Source organism: Bos indicus, chromosome 4 (genome assembly GCF_029378745.1).
Source record: "Bos indicus isolate NIAB-ARS_2022 breed Sahiwal x Tharparkar chromosome 4, NIAB-ARS_B.indTharparkar_mat_pri_1.0, whole genome shotgun sequence".
NCBI classification, from domain to species: domain Eukaryota; kingdom Metazoa; phylum Chordata; class Mammalia; order Artiodactyla; family Bovidae; genus Bos; species Bos indicus.
The window spans coordinates 7,789,735-7,804,157 of NC_091763.1; the positions used below are offsets into that span (position 1 = coordinate 7,789,735).

A 14,423-nucleotide genomic window follows, 5' to 3' on the forward strand; every position below is an offset into this window, starting at 1 on the left:
ACATCATGAGAAACGCTGGGCTGGAAGAAGCACAAGCTGGAGTCAAGATTGCTGGGAGAAATATCAATAACCTCGCCCATGGACAGAGGAGCCTGGGAGGCTGCAGTCCATGGGGTCGCTAAGAGTTGGACACGACCGAGCGACTTCACTTTTACTTTTCACTTTCATGCACTGGAGAAGGAAATGGTAACCCACTCCAGTGTTCTTGCCTGGAGAATCCCAGGGACGGGGGAGCCTGGTGGGCTGCCGTCTATGGGGTCGCACAGAGTCGGACACGACTGAAGCAACTTAGCAGCAGCAGCAGATATGCAGATGACACCACCCTCATGGCAGAAAGTGAAGAGGAACTAAAAAGCCTCGTGATGAAAGTGAGAGAGGAGAGTGAAAAAGTTGGCTTAAAGCTCAACATTCAGAAAACGAAGATCATGGCATCTGGTCCCATCACTTCAAGGGAAATAGATGGGGAAACAGTGGAAACAGTGTCAGACTTTATTTTTGGGGGCTCCCAAATCACTGCAGATGGTGACTGCAGCCATGAAATTAAAAAACGCTTACTCCTTGGAAGGAAACTGATGACCAACCTAGATAGCACATTCAAAAGCAGAGACATTACTTTACCAACAAAGGTCCATCTAGTCAAGGCTATGGTTTTTCCAGTGGTCATGTATGGATGTGAGAGTTGGACTGTGAAGAAAGCTGAGCACTGAAGAATTGATGCTTTTGAACTGTGGTGTTGGAGAAGACTCTTGAGAGTCCCTTGGACTGCAAGGAGATCCAGCCAGTCCATTCTGAAGGAGATCAGCCCTGGGATTTCTTTGGAAGGAATGATGCTAAAGCTGAAACTCCAGTACTTTGGCCACCTCATGCGAAGAGTTGAGTCATTGGAAAAGACTCTGATGCTGGGAGGGATTGGGGGCAGGAGGAGAAGGGGATGACAGAGGATGAGATGGCTGGATGGCGTCACCAACTCCATGGACGTGAGTTTGCATGAACTCCGGGAGTGGGTGATGGACAGGGAGGCCTGGCGTGCTGCAATTCATGGGGTCGCAAAGAGTCGGACACAATTGAGCAACTGAACTGAACTGAACTGAACAGGATGTGAGGTGTGGGGAGGGGACCCTGGAAGAGAAAAGGCAGTTTACAGGGAGGAGAGGTTTTTGGCGGAATGACTCCTTCGAGAAGCAGTGAGAACGGAGCCTTCTGTGTGTCCAGTTCGGTGGAGGTCCCATGATCCTCTGCAATTGCCACAGTGCTTAAGAGTGCATTTTACTGCATGCAATTTAAATAATTTTTTTTTTTAAAAAGAGAGTAAAGAGAAGGAGGATTTTAAAATGCCCGAAAGGAACCATATTCAATATCTTTTGATAAACTATAATGGAAAATAATCTGATATATATATATATATATCTATAACTGAATGACTTTTGTTGTACACCAGAAACTAACTAACACAACATTTTACATCAACTATAGCTCAACAAAATCAAAGAAGTGTTCAAAAAGAACATGTATGGGTAAAGTAAAAATATTTTGGAGAAGAAAGCCAGATACTAAACAGAAAGGAATATTTAAGGAATACAGCATAAAAACCATTTTTAGAAGTCATGCTATGATGGAACACTGATCATGACATTAAAAATATAAAGAAACCTTTAATTTCAGAATAAATCACTGCACGGGTACTCTGGACACAGCAGCAGAAAAAGTAATACTGGTAAGTCTTCACCTTTGTGTGTTTCCTTGTTATTTGTAACCTGTACTCAGTATTATTATATTACTCGATCCAGACGAAAACTGCGTGTGAAAGTTAGGGAAGATTTGTCTCCTTTAGGAATGAGAAACGTGGAGTTCCAGCCTAGGATGGAAGACCGGCTTCCCCTGACAGCAAGACCCGCTCACTCCCCGGACCTCACACTCCCTCCTCCCCAGTGGGACAGGGGACGACTCGGGGACTCGGGGAAGGGGTTACCAGGGGAAAAAACGCTGGGCTTACAAACAGGTGCATGATTACAGTTCTGAAGGTTCCTAACTTTGTCCCAGAAATCACACTTCTGACTCTAAGGCGAGGACAGTAGAACGCCCCCCACACCCTGTTCACCGAGCTCTGCATCATCTTATTGACAGTATGGAAACACTGCACACGATTTAAGTGCCCTACAGGGCAGAAGTGAGAAACTGCATTGTGGAACTGCTTGATGTTAGAAATTATGTAGCCATAAAGATAACGGTTATGGGGGAAATGGATACTGCTTGAGATAAATAGCGTTAATTGGGTAACTCCTGATTCTTTTATATACACACACACACATATATATGCAATGAGATTTCAAACCTAATTTAGAATTCTGGGCAAGGGAATTCCCTCAGCATCCAGTGGTTAGGAATCTCAACTTCCACTGAAGGGAGCACAGGTTCAGTCCCCGCTGGGGAATTAAGGTCCCACGTGCCCTTTGGCCAAAAGTAAATAAATAAATGCAAATTATATAAAGGAAAATAGAAATAAATTAAATTCTGGGCAGGTTCCTAACAAGCTGAAGGTCTCCACGGAGGAGAGAGGAAAGAGATGGGGGTGAGCTGGGTGTGGTCAGAAATCAGGGAGAAGCCACGAGAGGGGGACCCAGGGGAGGCTGAGAGAGGAGGCTGGCAGGTGAAAGAACCCAGCAGGAGAAGGGACACTCCCATGAGATGGGGTGGAGGCCCCAAGGATGCCCCATCCAGGGAGAGTGGCCCCAGGCTGCAGTCTCCCACGCAGGCCCCAGTCACACTGAACCACACCAGGCCTATGCTGGGGTCCCCTCCGTCAGCCCAGCTCCCTGCTCCTCAGTGGAGGCACAGAGCGCAGGGGGCTGACGTGCCCATAGCCTGAAGGCAGGACCACAACCCGTGGGCTCTACGTTCAGTGCCTGGGCTGGGCCTCCCTGAATTCTGCCAAAACCTCGAGGGCCATCCCACGAGGCAGCCAGACCAGGGCTTCCTGAGGCAGGTCATCATCGCCCAGGCATGAGGGGAGCATACAGAAACCTCCACTTCTACCCCGAGATGAACCCTGTCAGCAGATAAGAATCCCTAGCATTTAAGGCATCACCACACATGTTCTAGGTCAGCCATGTAGCCATGGTCAACAGTTTGACAGAGGTCACCTCACTGTTTCCTCTGCTTCAGCAGGCCACAGCTTGCTGTTGCACTTCAAGTCAATTTTCCATCAATTTGTCTAGCTTTTACCGAAATAAGGGGCCTCCCAGGTAGTACTAGTTGTAAAGAACTGCTGCCAATGCAGGTAGACGTTAAGAGACCCAGATTCAATCCCTGGGTCGGGAAGATATCCTGGAGGAGGACATGGCAACCCATTCCAGTGTTCTTGCCTGGAAAATCCCACGCAGAGGAGCCTGGCGGGCTACAGTCCCTGGGGTCACAAAGAGTCAGACAGAACTGAAACAACTCAGCATGCAATAAGAATAACACTTATGAAGGAGACAACTGGCTTAAAAAGACCTGGCAGATGATAGTGATACAAACAAACAGGTAAACAGCAGGGCTGCCATCTCTCCTCCTGAAGCTTCCTTGCTGTGGGCAGGGCTGGAACATGCAGCCACAACCATCATTTGAAAGAAAAGAAGGAAGCGATTAGGGAAAAAGAGAGAGAGGAGAGAGGGAAGGAAAGGAAGGAGGAAGGAAGGGAAGAAGGGAGGGAAGGAAGGAGAGAGGGGGAAGGGAGGGAGTTACTAAGAATACTGAAGGATCTGATTTACATAAAGCATAGTTCTCAATAAGCCTCTTCTTGGATGTTCATGCTGCCTCGAGACAGTACTGACTGGTTCCACGAAGCGCACTGGTTAATGAAACATTTAAAAGCTGAGCATCTGCCCAGAACTTAAAGACCCTCCTCACAACGTTCCCTGCAATGCTTAAAGCCATAAAATAGGCCAATCCCTCCCCACCACCTCCCTCCACCTCACAACAAGCATCACAGGATTCCTGAGGTTCCCTGCTTCCCGGGCAGCAGAGGAAGATGCCACTTACACGAAGGAACACTTGCTCTAGCTATGGCTTTAGCTGTAAATAAGTGAGCACACACGTGAGAAGGGTGAACACTCGTTACTGGTGAGTGTGTTTGGTCCAAAAGGCTGAGCCATGCCCCCTCAGGCCCGGCGGCCCTAGCTAGTCCAGCAAGCGCAGGACATGTGTCCATCTGTCCACACCAGGCAACATACCCTAGGAAACATCCTAGATGACTCCAGAGAGACAGTGCGTAACACGTCTGCGCGTGACTGGCAAACCCCTCTTCTAACAATTTGAAAAAAACTCGTCTTCTTTTTCAAGTGACCTAGGCTGGCAAAACACCCAAAGGCACCTCCTCTCCATCTGCAGAGAAGCTGTGATTCACACCACACAGAGACTCCTAACTGTACAGATCACGAGCTTGCTAGTAACTAGTGACTAGGTTCCTGGATGACTCAGACTGGTCATCCAGACTTCAGAGGACAGTGCCAGTGGTGTGTGGCATAACCACAGTCCAGACCCATCGGGGCTCCAAGCAGCTGCCCGGGCCATCCACCCAGGTCAAAGGAGAACCCCAACCCCGCTAACTCAGGCATCATGGGAGAGGGTCTGGGAAATGCCCCGTCTGCTACATCCACACAGGCAGGTCGGATGACAGCCAAAGGCCCTGGGCAAGAGGTGCCTTTTCCTGGAGCATACACGCAATTTAATTCCACTGTTACCCCAAAGCCGCAGCAACAGTCTCACATTCTAAGGCAAGAAGGACCTTTACTGCTTTGCCTGGTTCATTAAAGGCATTTAACTATTACGGGTAATTCCTGGAATAATTATTCCATTTCAAAGACCACAAAACTGAGGCTCAGGAGTTGAATGACTCATCCGAGGCTACAGGTACTGGAGGGGGAAAGGTGTGGGCTGAGACTCACCACCCCCATGGTGACAGGCTGTCCCCACAAGCCGGACACCCCGCCACTCAGCAAACACTCATCAGGATGTGAGGGCGATCTGGCTGCGACATCCATCACTCCGCTGATCGCCAGGGTGACTCGGCTGACCTGGCTGCCTAGGGGTCTTTGCCCATCCTCCCTCACCACTCCATGGGTATCCCTTCTGAAGCTGCGAGCTCAGGTGAAGAGGACGACCATCCCTGATAGAGAAGGATCAGGCTTCAGTCAAGGGTGTACAAGCAGCTGTGCTCCCTTACTAGAACCTCCAAGCAAGCTCTCAAGGCAATGCTGATCAGCAGCCACTGGGCCAAGCATGCACCAGCGCAGCAGAGTGCATCTGGGCACAGAAGACCCTCAGCATCCTAGGCCCAAGATGGCAAGTCAGAGGGGGTTGCGGAGAGGACCATAGTGGGGCAGGCAGAGAAGGCGCACAGAGCTTCCAGGACCGCGGGATCAGAGCTGCCTTTCAATGGGGAAAGCATCCGTGTCTCAGCTGGAAGGACGAGAGAGGGAAAGCCGGCCCTGACAAAGAGGGTTCGGGACTCCAAGCTCTGGCTGAGGAAGCAGCTCATATCCACCCTTCCTGGTTGTGAATCAGGCTATCCCCTGTTGTCCTATAGGCCTCAGCTGCTCTTTTCACAAGAGGACAGCTGATGGTCCATGGAAGCCAGAGCATACCCCCAACGGTGACCCATTCAACATGACCCACTCTCAGAAAACCTAGGTCCAAGAGCAGCACTATCATTTATAAGCCCTGCAATCCAGGGTAAAATTAGCCTATCAGAGCCTCAACCTTAGAACAGGAATAATAAGTTACAGAGTTAGGAAGGGAAAATCAAATACATTCTATGCGTAAAAGCTGCTTGTAGCACTGCAAATCTTTTACTGCTTTCCAATCTTTTATGACCACTTATTCGCAGCAGCAATTCGACAGAAAAGTTGCAGTGGCCGCTGTCACCTGGAGTCACACTGATTTACACACAAGTGGCTGCCTTACCTACTGCATCACTAACCCAACCAGGGATGTGCCTTCAGCCCCCAAATCCCTTCCAAATCCCAACCAGAAGTTCAGCCTTTGACATTCTAGAAGCCTCAGTATTTTAATTCTCATGGCCACTGAAAGTCCCAGGTGTTACTCTATTACTATTCTCGGGTAATACAGAGAAGGTGGCCCAAGGTTCTTTCCAGACGTTTTTAACCTTCAGCACTTGACTTTTATTTGAAATCTGCAGTGCTTTGTAAAACTCAGATCTGGCTCACAATCAACCTCAAGGCCCTCACACACAGCTTGCCATTGGATTGTCTACACAAAATAGCAACTTCCTCCTGGAGGAAAAGCCTGCCTCTGGCTCCTTGGAGCATTCATGAAGAAACCACACCCATACTCTGAGGGGCAGGCACCAGCACGATTTCCCTTGGGGGAGGGGGAATGGGAGGGGAGCAGAGTGGGAGGAGCATCGTTCCCAAGTGGGAGCTTCTGCCTATCTTTTCCCAGGGTGGGGCTGGGACTTCTGAGCAGAACCAGGTCCAGAGAGAAAAGGGGACGCTTCCAGGTGAGCAAACAGGACCAGCCAGCTTCCCGCTGCTGAAACTGTCTGGAGAACTAGTGCTTCTGGATTAAAGAAATCAAAGTTCTCAAATATAAAAATGCTATCCCCCTTAAAGAACCAGTCACCTATCGAGTGCATTAAATTCATATAAATGCCATGCCTGCCACCAATCAGAGCTGGGAAGTTAATGAAAATGCACAGGGTCCCCAGCGCGTCCTTCCCTTCTGTCTCTCCCACGCACAGCGGCAAAGCACAAACCAGAAAAGCCTGCTCGAGTATCTCTCATCAGCGGGTACCTCTTCTAAGGTGGTGTCTGAGAGCCCGTAGCCTGTCAGGCACAGCTGGTGGAGGTTCTGGTCGAGGGCCTGGAAGAGCCCTCTGAAGCAGGCTCTGTCTGCACCCTCAGGGATCACGTAGCTCAGCTCGCCCTGGCTGCTGCTTTGAAGAGATGCTTGCGGGAGGTAGGTCTGGATCAGAGACGTGGCACAAGCTGTGTCCTTCAGGTCATCAGCCTCTGGAACAGAAGGCTACCCCCCAATAAAGCAGGGGAACAGTAAGGAAAGCAAACCCAAACATACTAAATTTACATTAACTGGTTTCACCTCTACCCCTAAGCAAATTGTTTTGAAATTTCAACTCCGAGCAGCAAAATCAAGAAACAGCATTTCCAGGATGCATTGCACCTTTTCCTTTTTAAATTTAAATCTAGTGGGAAAGCTGGCCAGGCAAGATGTAACACTAATTGGTCCCCAGGTACATGAAACAGGCCCCCAGGAGGTCTATGCTTACGGACACCCTCGCTGCCTACGGAGAATCCTGAAAGCCACTCCAGCCCAGCAACTGGACCACAGGATATGGGGCTGAGCCTTTCTAAAAGGGAGACAAGGACCCCCACCCATGGAGGAATGCCCCCTCCCCCAGGACAGTAAGACACTCCCCCTGAATAGAGAGGAAGATAGAATAGAGAGGAAGATAAGATAGAGAGGAAATAAGAACCTGGACTCAGGGCCACCAAGGGTCAGACCATCAAGACTCAGGGGGGGGCGGGGGTAGGGGGCAACTTAGAGACCTCAGCCCTGAATCCCAGCCCCAGAGCAATTCCGGCCCGCCCCCAGCTGACACAGGGCAATGAGGATGTCTCTCATTGAGAACTCTGACTTCACCCTTTCTATGGTATAGCTTTAGCCTCTTAACCAAGCATCAGGGTCAGAAAGTTACCTGGGAACAGGTGGGGCCATGGTGGTGCCCAGCCAGCCTCTCAGGCCAACCCTGTTTCCCATCAGGGGCCCTGAATCCCACCTGACTCCTCCTGGCAGACAGAAAGTGTCTGTGAGGCCCCACTCATTGCTGTAAAACTTATTTTAGCATCAGGGCCTCTGTACACAAAGGTTTCCACTTAACTACCCCCTCCTTTCCCAGCCTCATCCCAGGCCCTCCCACCTCCCTGCCTCCCAACTCCGCGCCCACCAGTGACCATGCTCTGTTTATCACTTTCTCGGCCACACTGTTTCCTCCCCAAAGACTGAGACCCCCAAGGACCCTGTGCAGAAAGCACGCCCCCTATTTTGTCACCTCCCCCAAGATCCACAGCCAGCAAGGCCCTGCCTGGATTTGGGATGAAGATCTGCTGAATGACTTGACTGCAACGTGGAAATGCTGTAACTGAGGAACAGTTTCGATTCGTCTCCTCCATTCCCCCAACCGAGGAGGGCCACGTCTCCCTGTGTCTGCTACCAGGGTCTCACCTGCCTGCTGAGCGTCAGGCGGAACCCCTGGGCGTGGGCCTGGGTCAGGCTGGCAGGGGGCCCAGAACAGCGGAGCCGCCCCTGCTGCAGCACAGCCACGTGGTCACTCAGTGCCTCAGCTTCATCCAGGTGGTGAGTGGTGAAGATGATCGTCCGACCTGCAACCCAGAAAAAGGGGCATCAGATCTGCACGGCACACCAGGGGTTCATCCCCTCCCTCCAGTGGAGGAGCTGGGGCAGGGGGTTGGTGGTGTCAAGAGCATCACAGGGTTTTAAGTCAGTTGAGATCACCCCCCAAATCAGAGCCCCGGAAACACCTTGGGGTTAGGACGTGGCTTCTGCAAACCCACCATCACCAGGCGTGACACTAAGGGGCAAGCCAGGGTGTCCCCGGGTCCAGTCGCCCCATGTGTGAGCCCCGAGACAGATCACTGAGTGGATGTAGAGGAGAAATTCACAAAGAGACAGCTGAACGGGACATCCTTCTCTGTCCTCTGATCCTTGACCCTCCACCCTCAACCTCACTACCACCTCTGCCGGATGCTGGGAGAAGCTCTGTCCTATGGAAGCACTGCTGCTGCTGCGTGAGAACATCAGTAAGCACTGTGAAGGGCGGGGTAGCATCCAAGGGGCCAGTCGACGCCCTTGTCAAGTGATGTGACCACGAGTCATGGGGGGCACCACACTTACCTCCTCCTGGGAAGAGCTCACAGCAGCCAAGGCCACAGAGAGAGCATTCTGGGCACTGGGCAGGGGGCGAGGGAGGGGTGGGCATGAGCCAGGGCCTCCCCAGGAAGAAAGAGGGCATGTGGCCACTTTTCGCAGAAACAAATGATCAGCTTATATGTATCCTTTATGAATTCTCACAGCTGGTCACATTTTCCAGCCTTTTCTGGGGGAGGAAAGGGCCCAAACTGACCTCAGGGGGCCCGAGGCCAGAGAGCCTGGAAGGCATTTTCATAAATTTCATGTCAGTTACATGAAGGGACATTCTCTGAACTTTTACTTTCTATTGGCTTGGCCAAGAAGTTTTTTGGGGATGTGACAGAAAACTCTGACCAAACTTTTTAGCCAACTCAATATATTCCCCCACAGGCCTATATCAAGCCCAATTCTACCTATTCTGGTTTACTGAATAAACACATTGATTGATTCTTATCTCAAAAGCAAATTTTCCAAGAGCAAAAACTGAACATGATTTTAACTCTGCGTGCCTGTGTGCTAGGTCGCTCCAGTCATGTCTGAGTCTTTGCAACCCTATGGACTGTAGACTGCCAGGCTCCACTGTCCATGGGATTCTTCAGGCAAGAATACTGGAGTGGGTTGCTAGGTCTTCCTCCAAGGGATTTTTCCAACCTGGGGATTGAACCTGCATCTCTTATGTCTCCTGCATTGGCAAGTGGGTTCTTTACCACTAGCGCCACCTGGGAAGCCCAATTTTAACTCTGAGTTTATATTTTTAAATAGCAGAGAAAGATAGAAGGACCAGGATTCTCAATTCATCTTTTAAAAACTACATCAAAAGGAAACCATGCTATGTAGACCCTAGAGTGACGAGGAGCAGGGGGCATGGTGGCCACTTTCACCACGTGGTGTATGTGTGCTCAGTCACGTCTGGCTCTTTACCACCCCATGGTCAGTAGCCTGCCGGGCTCTTCTGTCCATGGAATTCTCCAGGCAAGAATACTGGACTGGGTTGCCATTTCCTTCTCCAGTTTACCTAAAAGGTATGGGCCTATTCTACTGTTCACCAGAGATGTGTCCCGAAGACCGAAGCCAAATCCCCTCACAACACAAGTTCCTTCAAGGCTAAGAAAATATGCTCAGTCCCTGATCTGGAGTTAAGAGACCAGATGATGTGTTTGCAGACAATCATATCATCTAAAAATTAAAGTCAGCTGGAATGTAAATTCCCCAAAAATGTAGATGAAGTTCACAGATGTTTGATGCTTCTCAGTGGACATTTAGGCAACTTGAGACACACCTCAACCCTCAACGGACAAGTGTCACTCTGCAAGACACGTCTTTACTGCTTCCCAGGTTCGGGTGCTGCCTCTGAACCCCTCTCCTCAGGAAGTGATCTTTCCCACACCCACTTCTCTTGTTTAACAGCACTGATGAACGGCCACTGGCCAGGCACCCACGTACCAGGTGCTCATCTGTAAACATTCACACACACCTCACACCACCCTACCAGCAGCATGATCCCCTCCACTTGCAAACAGGAAAACTGTTTGCCCAGAGGGGTGAGATCATTTCTCCAGGCCATATAGGACGTGTGGAGCAGGAGGGGGATGAGCAGACTGATTTGCTCTGGTAACTTTTCCATTTTTATTGCTCCCATTAAGGCAGGCACAGAAGCACTGGTCACCAGGCAGTCGGCACTGCTTGTCACTCAGCAGGAAACAAGGGTCAGGCCCCAGGAAGACAGAGCCCCAAACACCCGAATTCTGCCAGCAGAACCCTCTTCTACTCAGCAGGGGTCGCTTGTTTTCATGCTGCGCTTAGATCTGGTTTACAAAGCTGCGGCCCAGCTGCCTGGAGGCTTGGAGCTGTTTCCAGAAACGACTACATTTTGATTCTTGAAAACATATTTCCCTCCTAGGACCCCACCCGATCCTGATTCTGCACGTGAGTCAGTCTTCCAAGGAGCCCCTGAAAGACAACCATTGCCAAACGACCAAGAACAGTGAGAAAACATTTAACTCATAAGAAGAGAATCTGAAGAAAGTTGCCTATTTCTGAGATTTTTATTGGATCTAGTTTTGTATCCAATTAAAATTAAGCTTGTGACTCAAATGTTCTGTCAGCTGAGCCATGAAGACCCCAACTCTGATTTTTCAAGTAAACAAGAGCCATGAACTTGTGGTATGAAATTCGAGCGGTATGCAATTCATGCGAGCAGGGAAACAAAATCTACTGATCTGTCTGCCTCTCACCCATCCTTGTCATCTGCCCCCACTCCAGGAGCAGGGCAATGATTTACATTTATCTCAAAACTCCATCAGTCCTTTAAATGGTGTTCAAAAGTCATGAGTTTTCATTTCTGGTCTCTACTTTCCTCCCCAGAAGGCCTTAGGTAAGTGGATGGATGGGATCTCAGAGCAATGGGCAGGCGAGGTGCTCAGGCGCAGTGTGGTCAGTGTCTCCTGGCCCCAGGTGATGACTCAGACCTGTCCCTGCCCTACCTGTACAGCAGAGCCTCAGACAAGGTCAGTCCATGGCCTCGAGCACCTCCTACTTCCTGGGGCCCCTCAGTCCAGCTGGCTGCCCGTTCCCTAGGCTCTCCCAGCTTCCAGGGCCCACCTAGTCCCTCCAGGCAGCCTCCCTGGCAGGCTCTGCTCCCTATTAGTCCAGAAGCTGGGAATTGTGAAAGTTCAGGACACCTGCCCTGGGCATAGCCCTGGGCCAGGGTCCTGCTTGGCCTCATGAGCTCTGACGTAGCTGCACCAGGTCCGATGAATCTGTGCCCCCGGCACAACATCATGGTTCTGGAATGATCACCCAGCGCAGGCCAGTGCCCAGAAAGGAATAGAAAACCACGCCTGCATCTGATTTTCCTGTGTCCTTTTGCAGCTCCTCTACATTTCTGGAATAGAAAGGATAAGATGGTCCTTTCAGGGCTTCTCCCTGACCCCAGACTAAGCTTTAAGTGGCAGGGGCATCTTTCCTGCCCTAAGGAGAGGATTTGATGACTTTTTTGGGTCACTTCTCCTTGCATTTCTTAAGGAGCAAACCCTAACTTCAGGGAAGTGAAGGTTTCAGGTCAAGTCAGAAAGGCTTTGTACCCAAAAGGGCAAAAAGAAAAGCAAAACTGTGTTTTATAAGAATCAGCAATAACCCTGCCACTGACGCTCCCACACCTGTCTAGAAGCACAAGATATGTTCCCCTATTCCTGAGGTTTCTTTCCAAATTCCAGTGTTTCTATACAAAATGCCCATAGCAATGTTTTCTGGCTGTCACACAGGAGAAATGAGAAGCTGGAAATCAGTAACTGCCCATCTCAAGTTAGAAATTCACCTTAACAAAGACGAGAAACCTGAAGCCTCCAGACCAGATGTCCACTCCTCCCTTGGCTGGGTGAACCGCCTCTGAGGCTGGCTTTAAGCAAACCCCACACCCTTCTCTCTGTGTCTCAGTTTCCTCACTGAAAAAAGTGAGGAAACTCTTTTTTTCCAGATTTTAGTTGGGATACCCCTTCTGACAATCCCAAAATTACTCCAGAATGGAAGCCACTGTGGATGAGTGCTGTGTCCGCTCATATCATGCGTAACATGCTCGAAAGACACCACTGCTGGTTCTGAGCAACCCCCAGACTCCCAATACCATGGGGAGGTCACGATGGATGTGTCTCTTCTCTATGCGCCCCTGGGTAATTTTTTTATTGTTTGGGGGGAGGTGGGGGGAAGCATGCTCTACAGCATGTGGAATCTTAGTTCCCCTACACCCCCTGCACTGGAAGCCATGAGACTTAACCACTGGACCGACAGGAAAGTTCCAGGAATTTTTCTTTTCCCTGGGAATATGTATCATTACTGGGACATGGGCCTCATTCCTCTCCACCTCAATACCCAAGAAAAAACAGAGCGATATCGTCTTTCACGGTGACAGGATGAAGAAGATAAAGCACAACCCTCCTCCGTGATATCGCGGGAAAAGGACATGGAGCACAGCCCTTCACGGTGATAGGATGGAAAGAGAACTTAAAGCACCGCCCTCCTCCGTGATATCGCGGGAAGAAAACTAGCGCTCCGCTGAGCCCCACCTTGTCGGTACTTGAGGAGGATGTCCCAGATGCCACGGCGGGAGCACGGGTCCACCCCGCTGGTGGGTTCATCTAAGACCACGGTCCCCGACGCGCCCAGGAAGGCGATGCCAATGGACAGCTTTCTTCGCGTGCCTCCCGAGAGCACTCGAGCCTGTTGGTGCTGGTGTGGCGTCAGCCCCACATCCTGAAGAGTTCTGAAACGAGAACAGAGCCCTCAGTCTCCCGGACTCCTCAGCGGCGCTTGACGTCCCACTCTGGAAGGAAACAGTCACCGCGAGGACTCGGCTTTTTCTCATCCGCGAGCACATGGCGGGACTCAGAACCACGTGCCCATGATCCTGACGCCACAGTGCCGGCCTCCTTGGGGACCAGATACGACCACATCCAGGGACCCAGCATGAGGCCCTGGCAGCAGGGCATGCCGGGTGGGTCCTGCTTGTAGGAAGTACGTGCTGTGTCCCCTCTGGATTCACTCACCTGCCAAGGGACCTCCATCCCCTCAGGACCCTGGGGAGGATGGCCGATGGGCAGGTGTGGTCAGAGCAACAGGCAGAGGCCGCCCACTGTCCATCCACGCGTCTACAGAAGACTGACCTCGCCCAGGAGCACTAGCTCCGCATCAGCCCCTTCCTGCCTGAGTACCTGGGACGCAGCCCAGGTTTGCAGAGCAGGAGCGACAGATGCCGCTACCATGAGGACCAGCCCTCTTCTCTCCACGAACTTCCAATCTCCGCACTGACTGCAGACACCCAGCATCTTCCGATGCATAGGAAGCGCCACTTCACAAGCAACCTCTCACTCTGCACCATGTGCCCAGTAACACGTGAACACTTAAAACTGTCACCACCTACTTCATCTCACTCTCTGTTAAGCCCCCTCTTGGAGCAGCAGCACCGTCCCCCCCTATCCCCACCCCCCCCCCAACACACACACACAGGAAACCTTCCTCTGAGCACCACACCCAGTAGATTCCCTCCATCTGAGCCACAGGCCAGTCACAACTTCCCCGAGGCCAAGGAGCAGCCAGAGGAGGAGGAGTCGGGGAGAGGAGGGATTACAAGGTTCCATGCAGTTGAGCTTCAAGACTGTTGGGACCCAGAAAACTGCAAAACTCTCATGCAAACACCAGTAAAATCCCAGGTACTTGCACCTGAGCAACGAGTAAACGTTTCACTGTTGACAGATTCCTCATCCAGACCCAGAAGGAGCCCAGGCTCCCTTCTCAGGTCTGGTTGTCAGTAGGCCCACTGGACCGTTAGTCCATGTGGCTCTGCATTTCCTGTGGAGTGAACCTCAACCTACACTTATAGCAGTTTTTGCCCTTGTCAGATGCTCCCATTGTGGACAGCAGCCCAGTTGGGAGGAAGAGGACAAGTGGCCCATCTCAGCAGGGGGCTGTCTTGACCTTTATTC

General features: G+C 51.0%; 1 protein-coding gene across 2 annotated transcripts in view; it reads right to left on the minus strand.

The window, feature by feature from the left end:
* The window catches only part of ABCA13 (ATP binding cassette subfamily A member 13), a 335,950-nt gene that overhangs the window by 202,082 nt on the left and 119,445 nt on the right, over positions 1-14,423 (minus strand). For both annotated transcript variants that reach the window (XM_070787451.1, XM_070787452.1), the window contains exons 25-27: positions 13,008-13,204; positions 8,242-8,399; positions 6,793-7,023 (exon numbers count right to left, since the gene is read on the minus strand). In XM_070787451.1, coding sequence (XP_070643552.1) covers positions 6,793-7,023; positions 8,242-8,399; positions 13,008-13,204 — 586 coding nt within the window. The remainder of the gene's footprint in view (positions 1-6,792; positions 7,024-8,241; positions 8,400-13,007; positions 13,205-14,423) is intronic.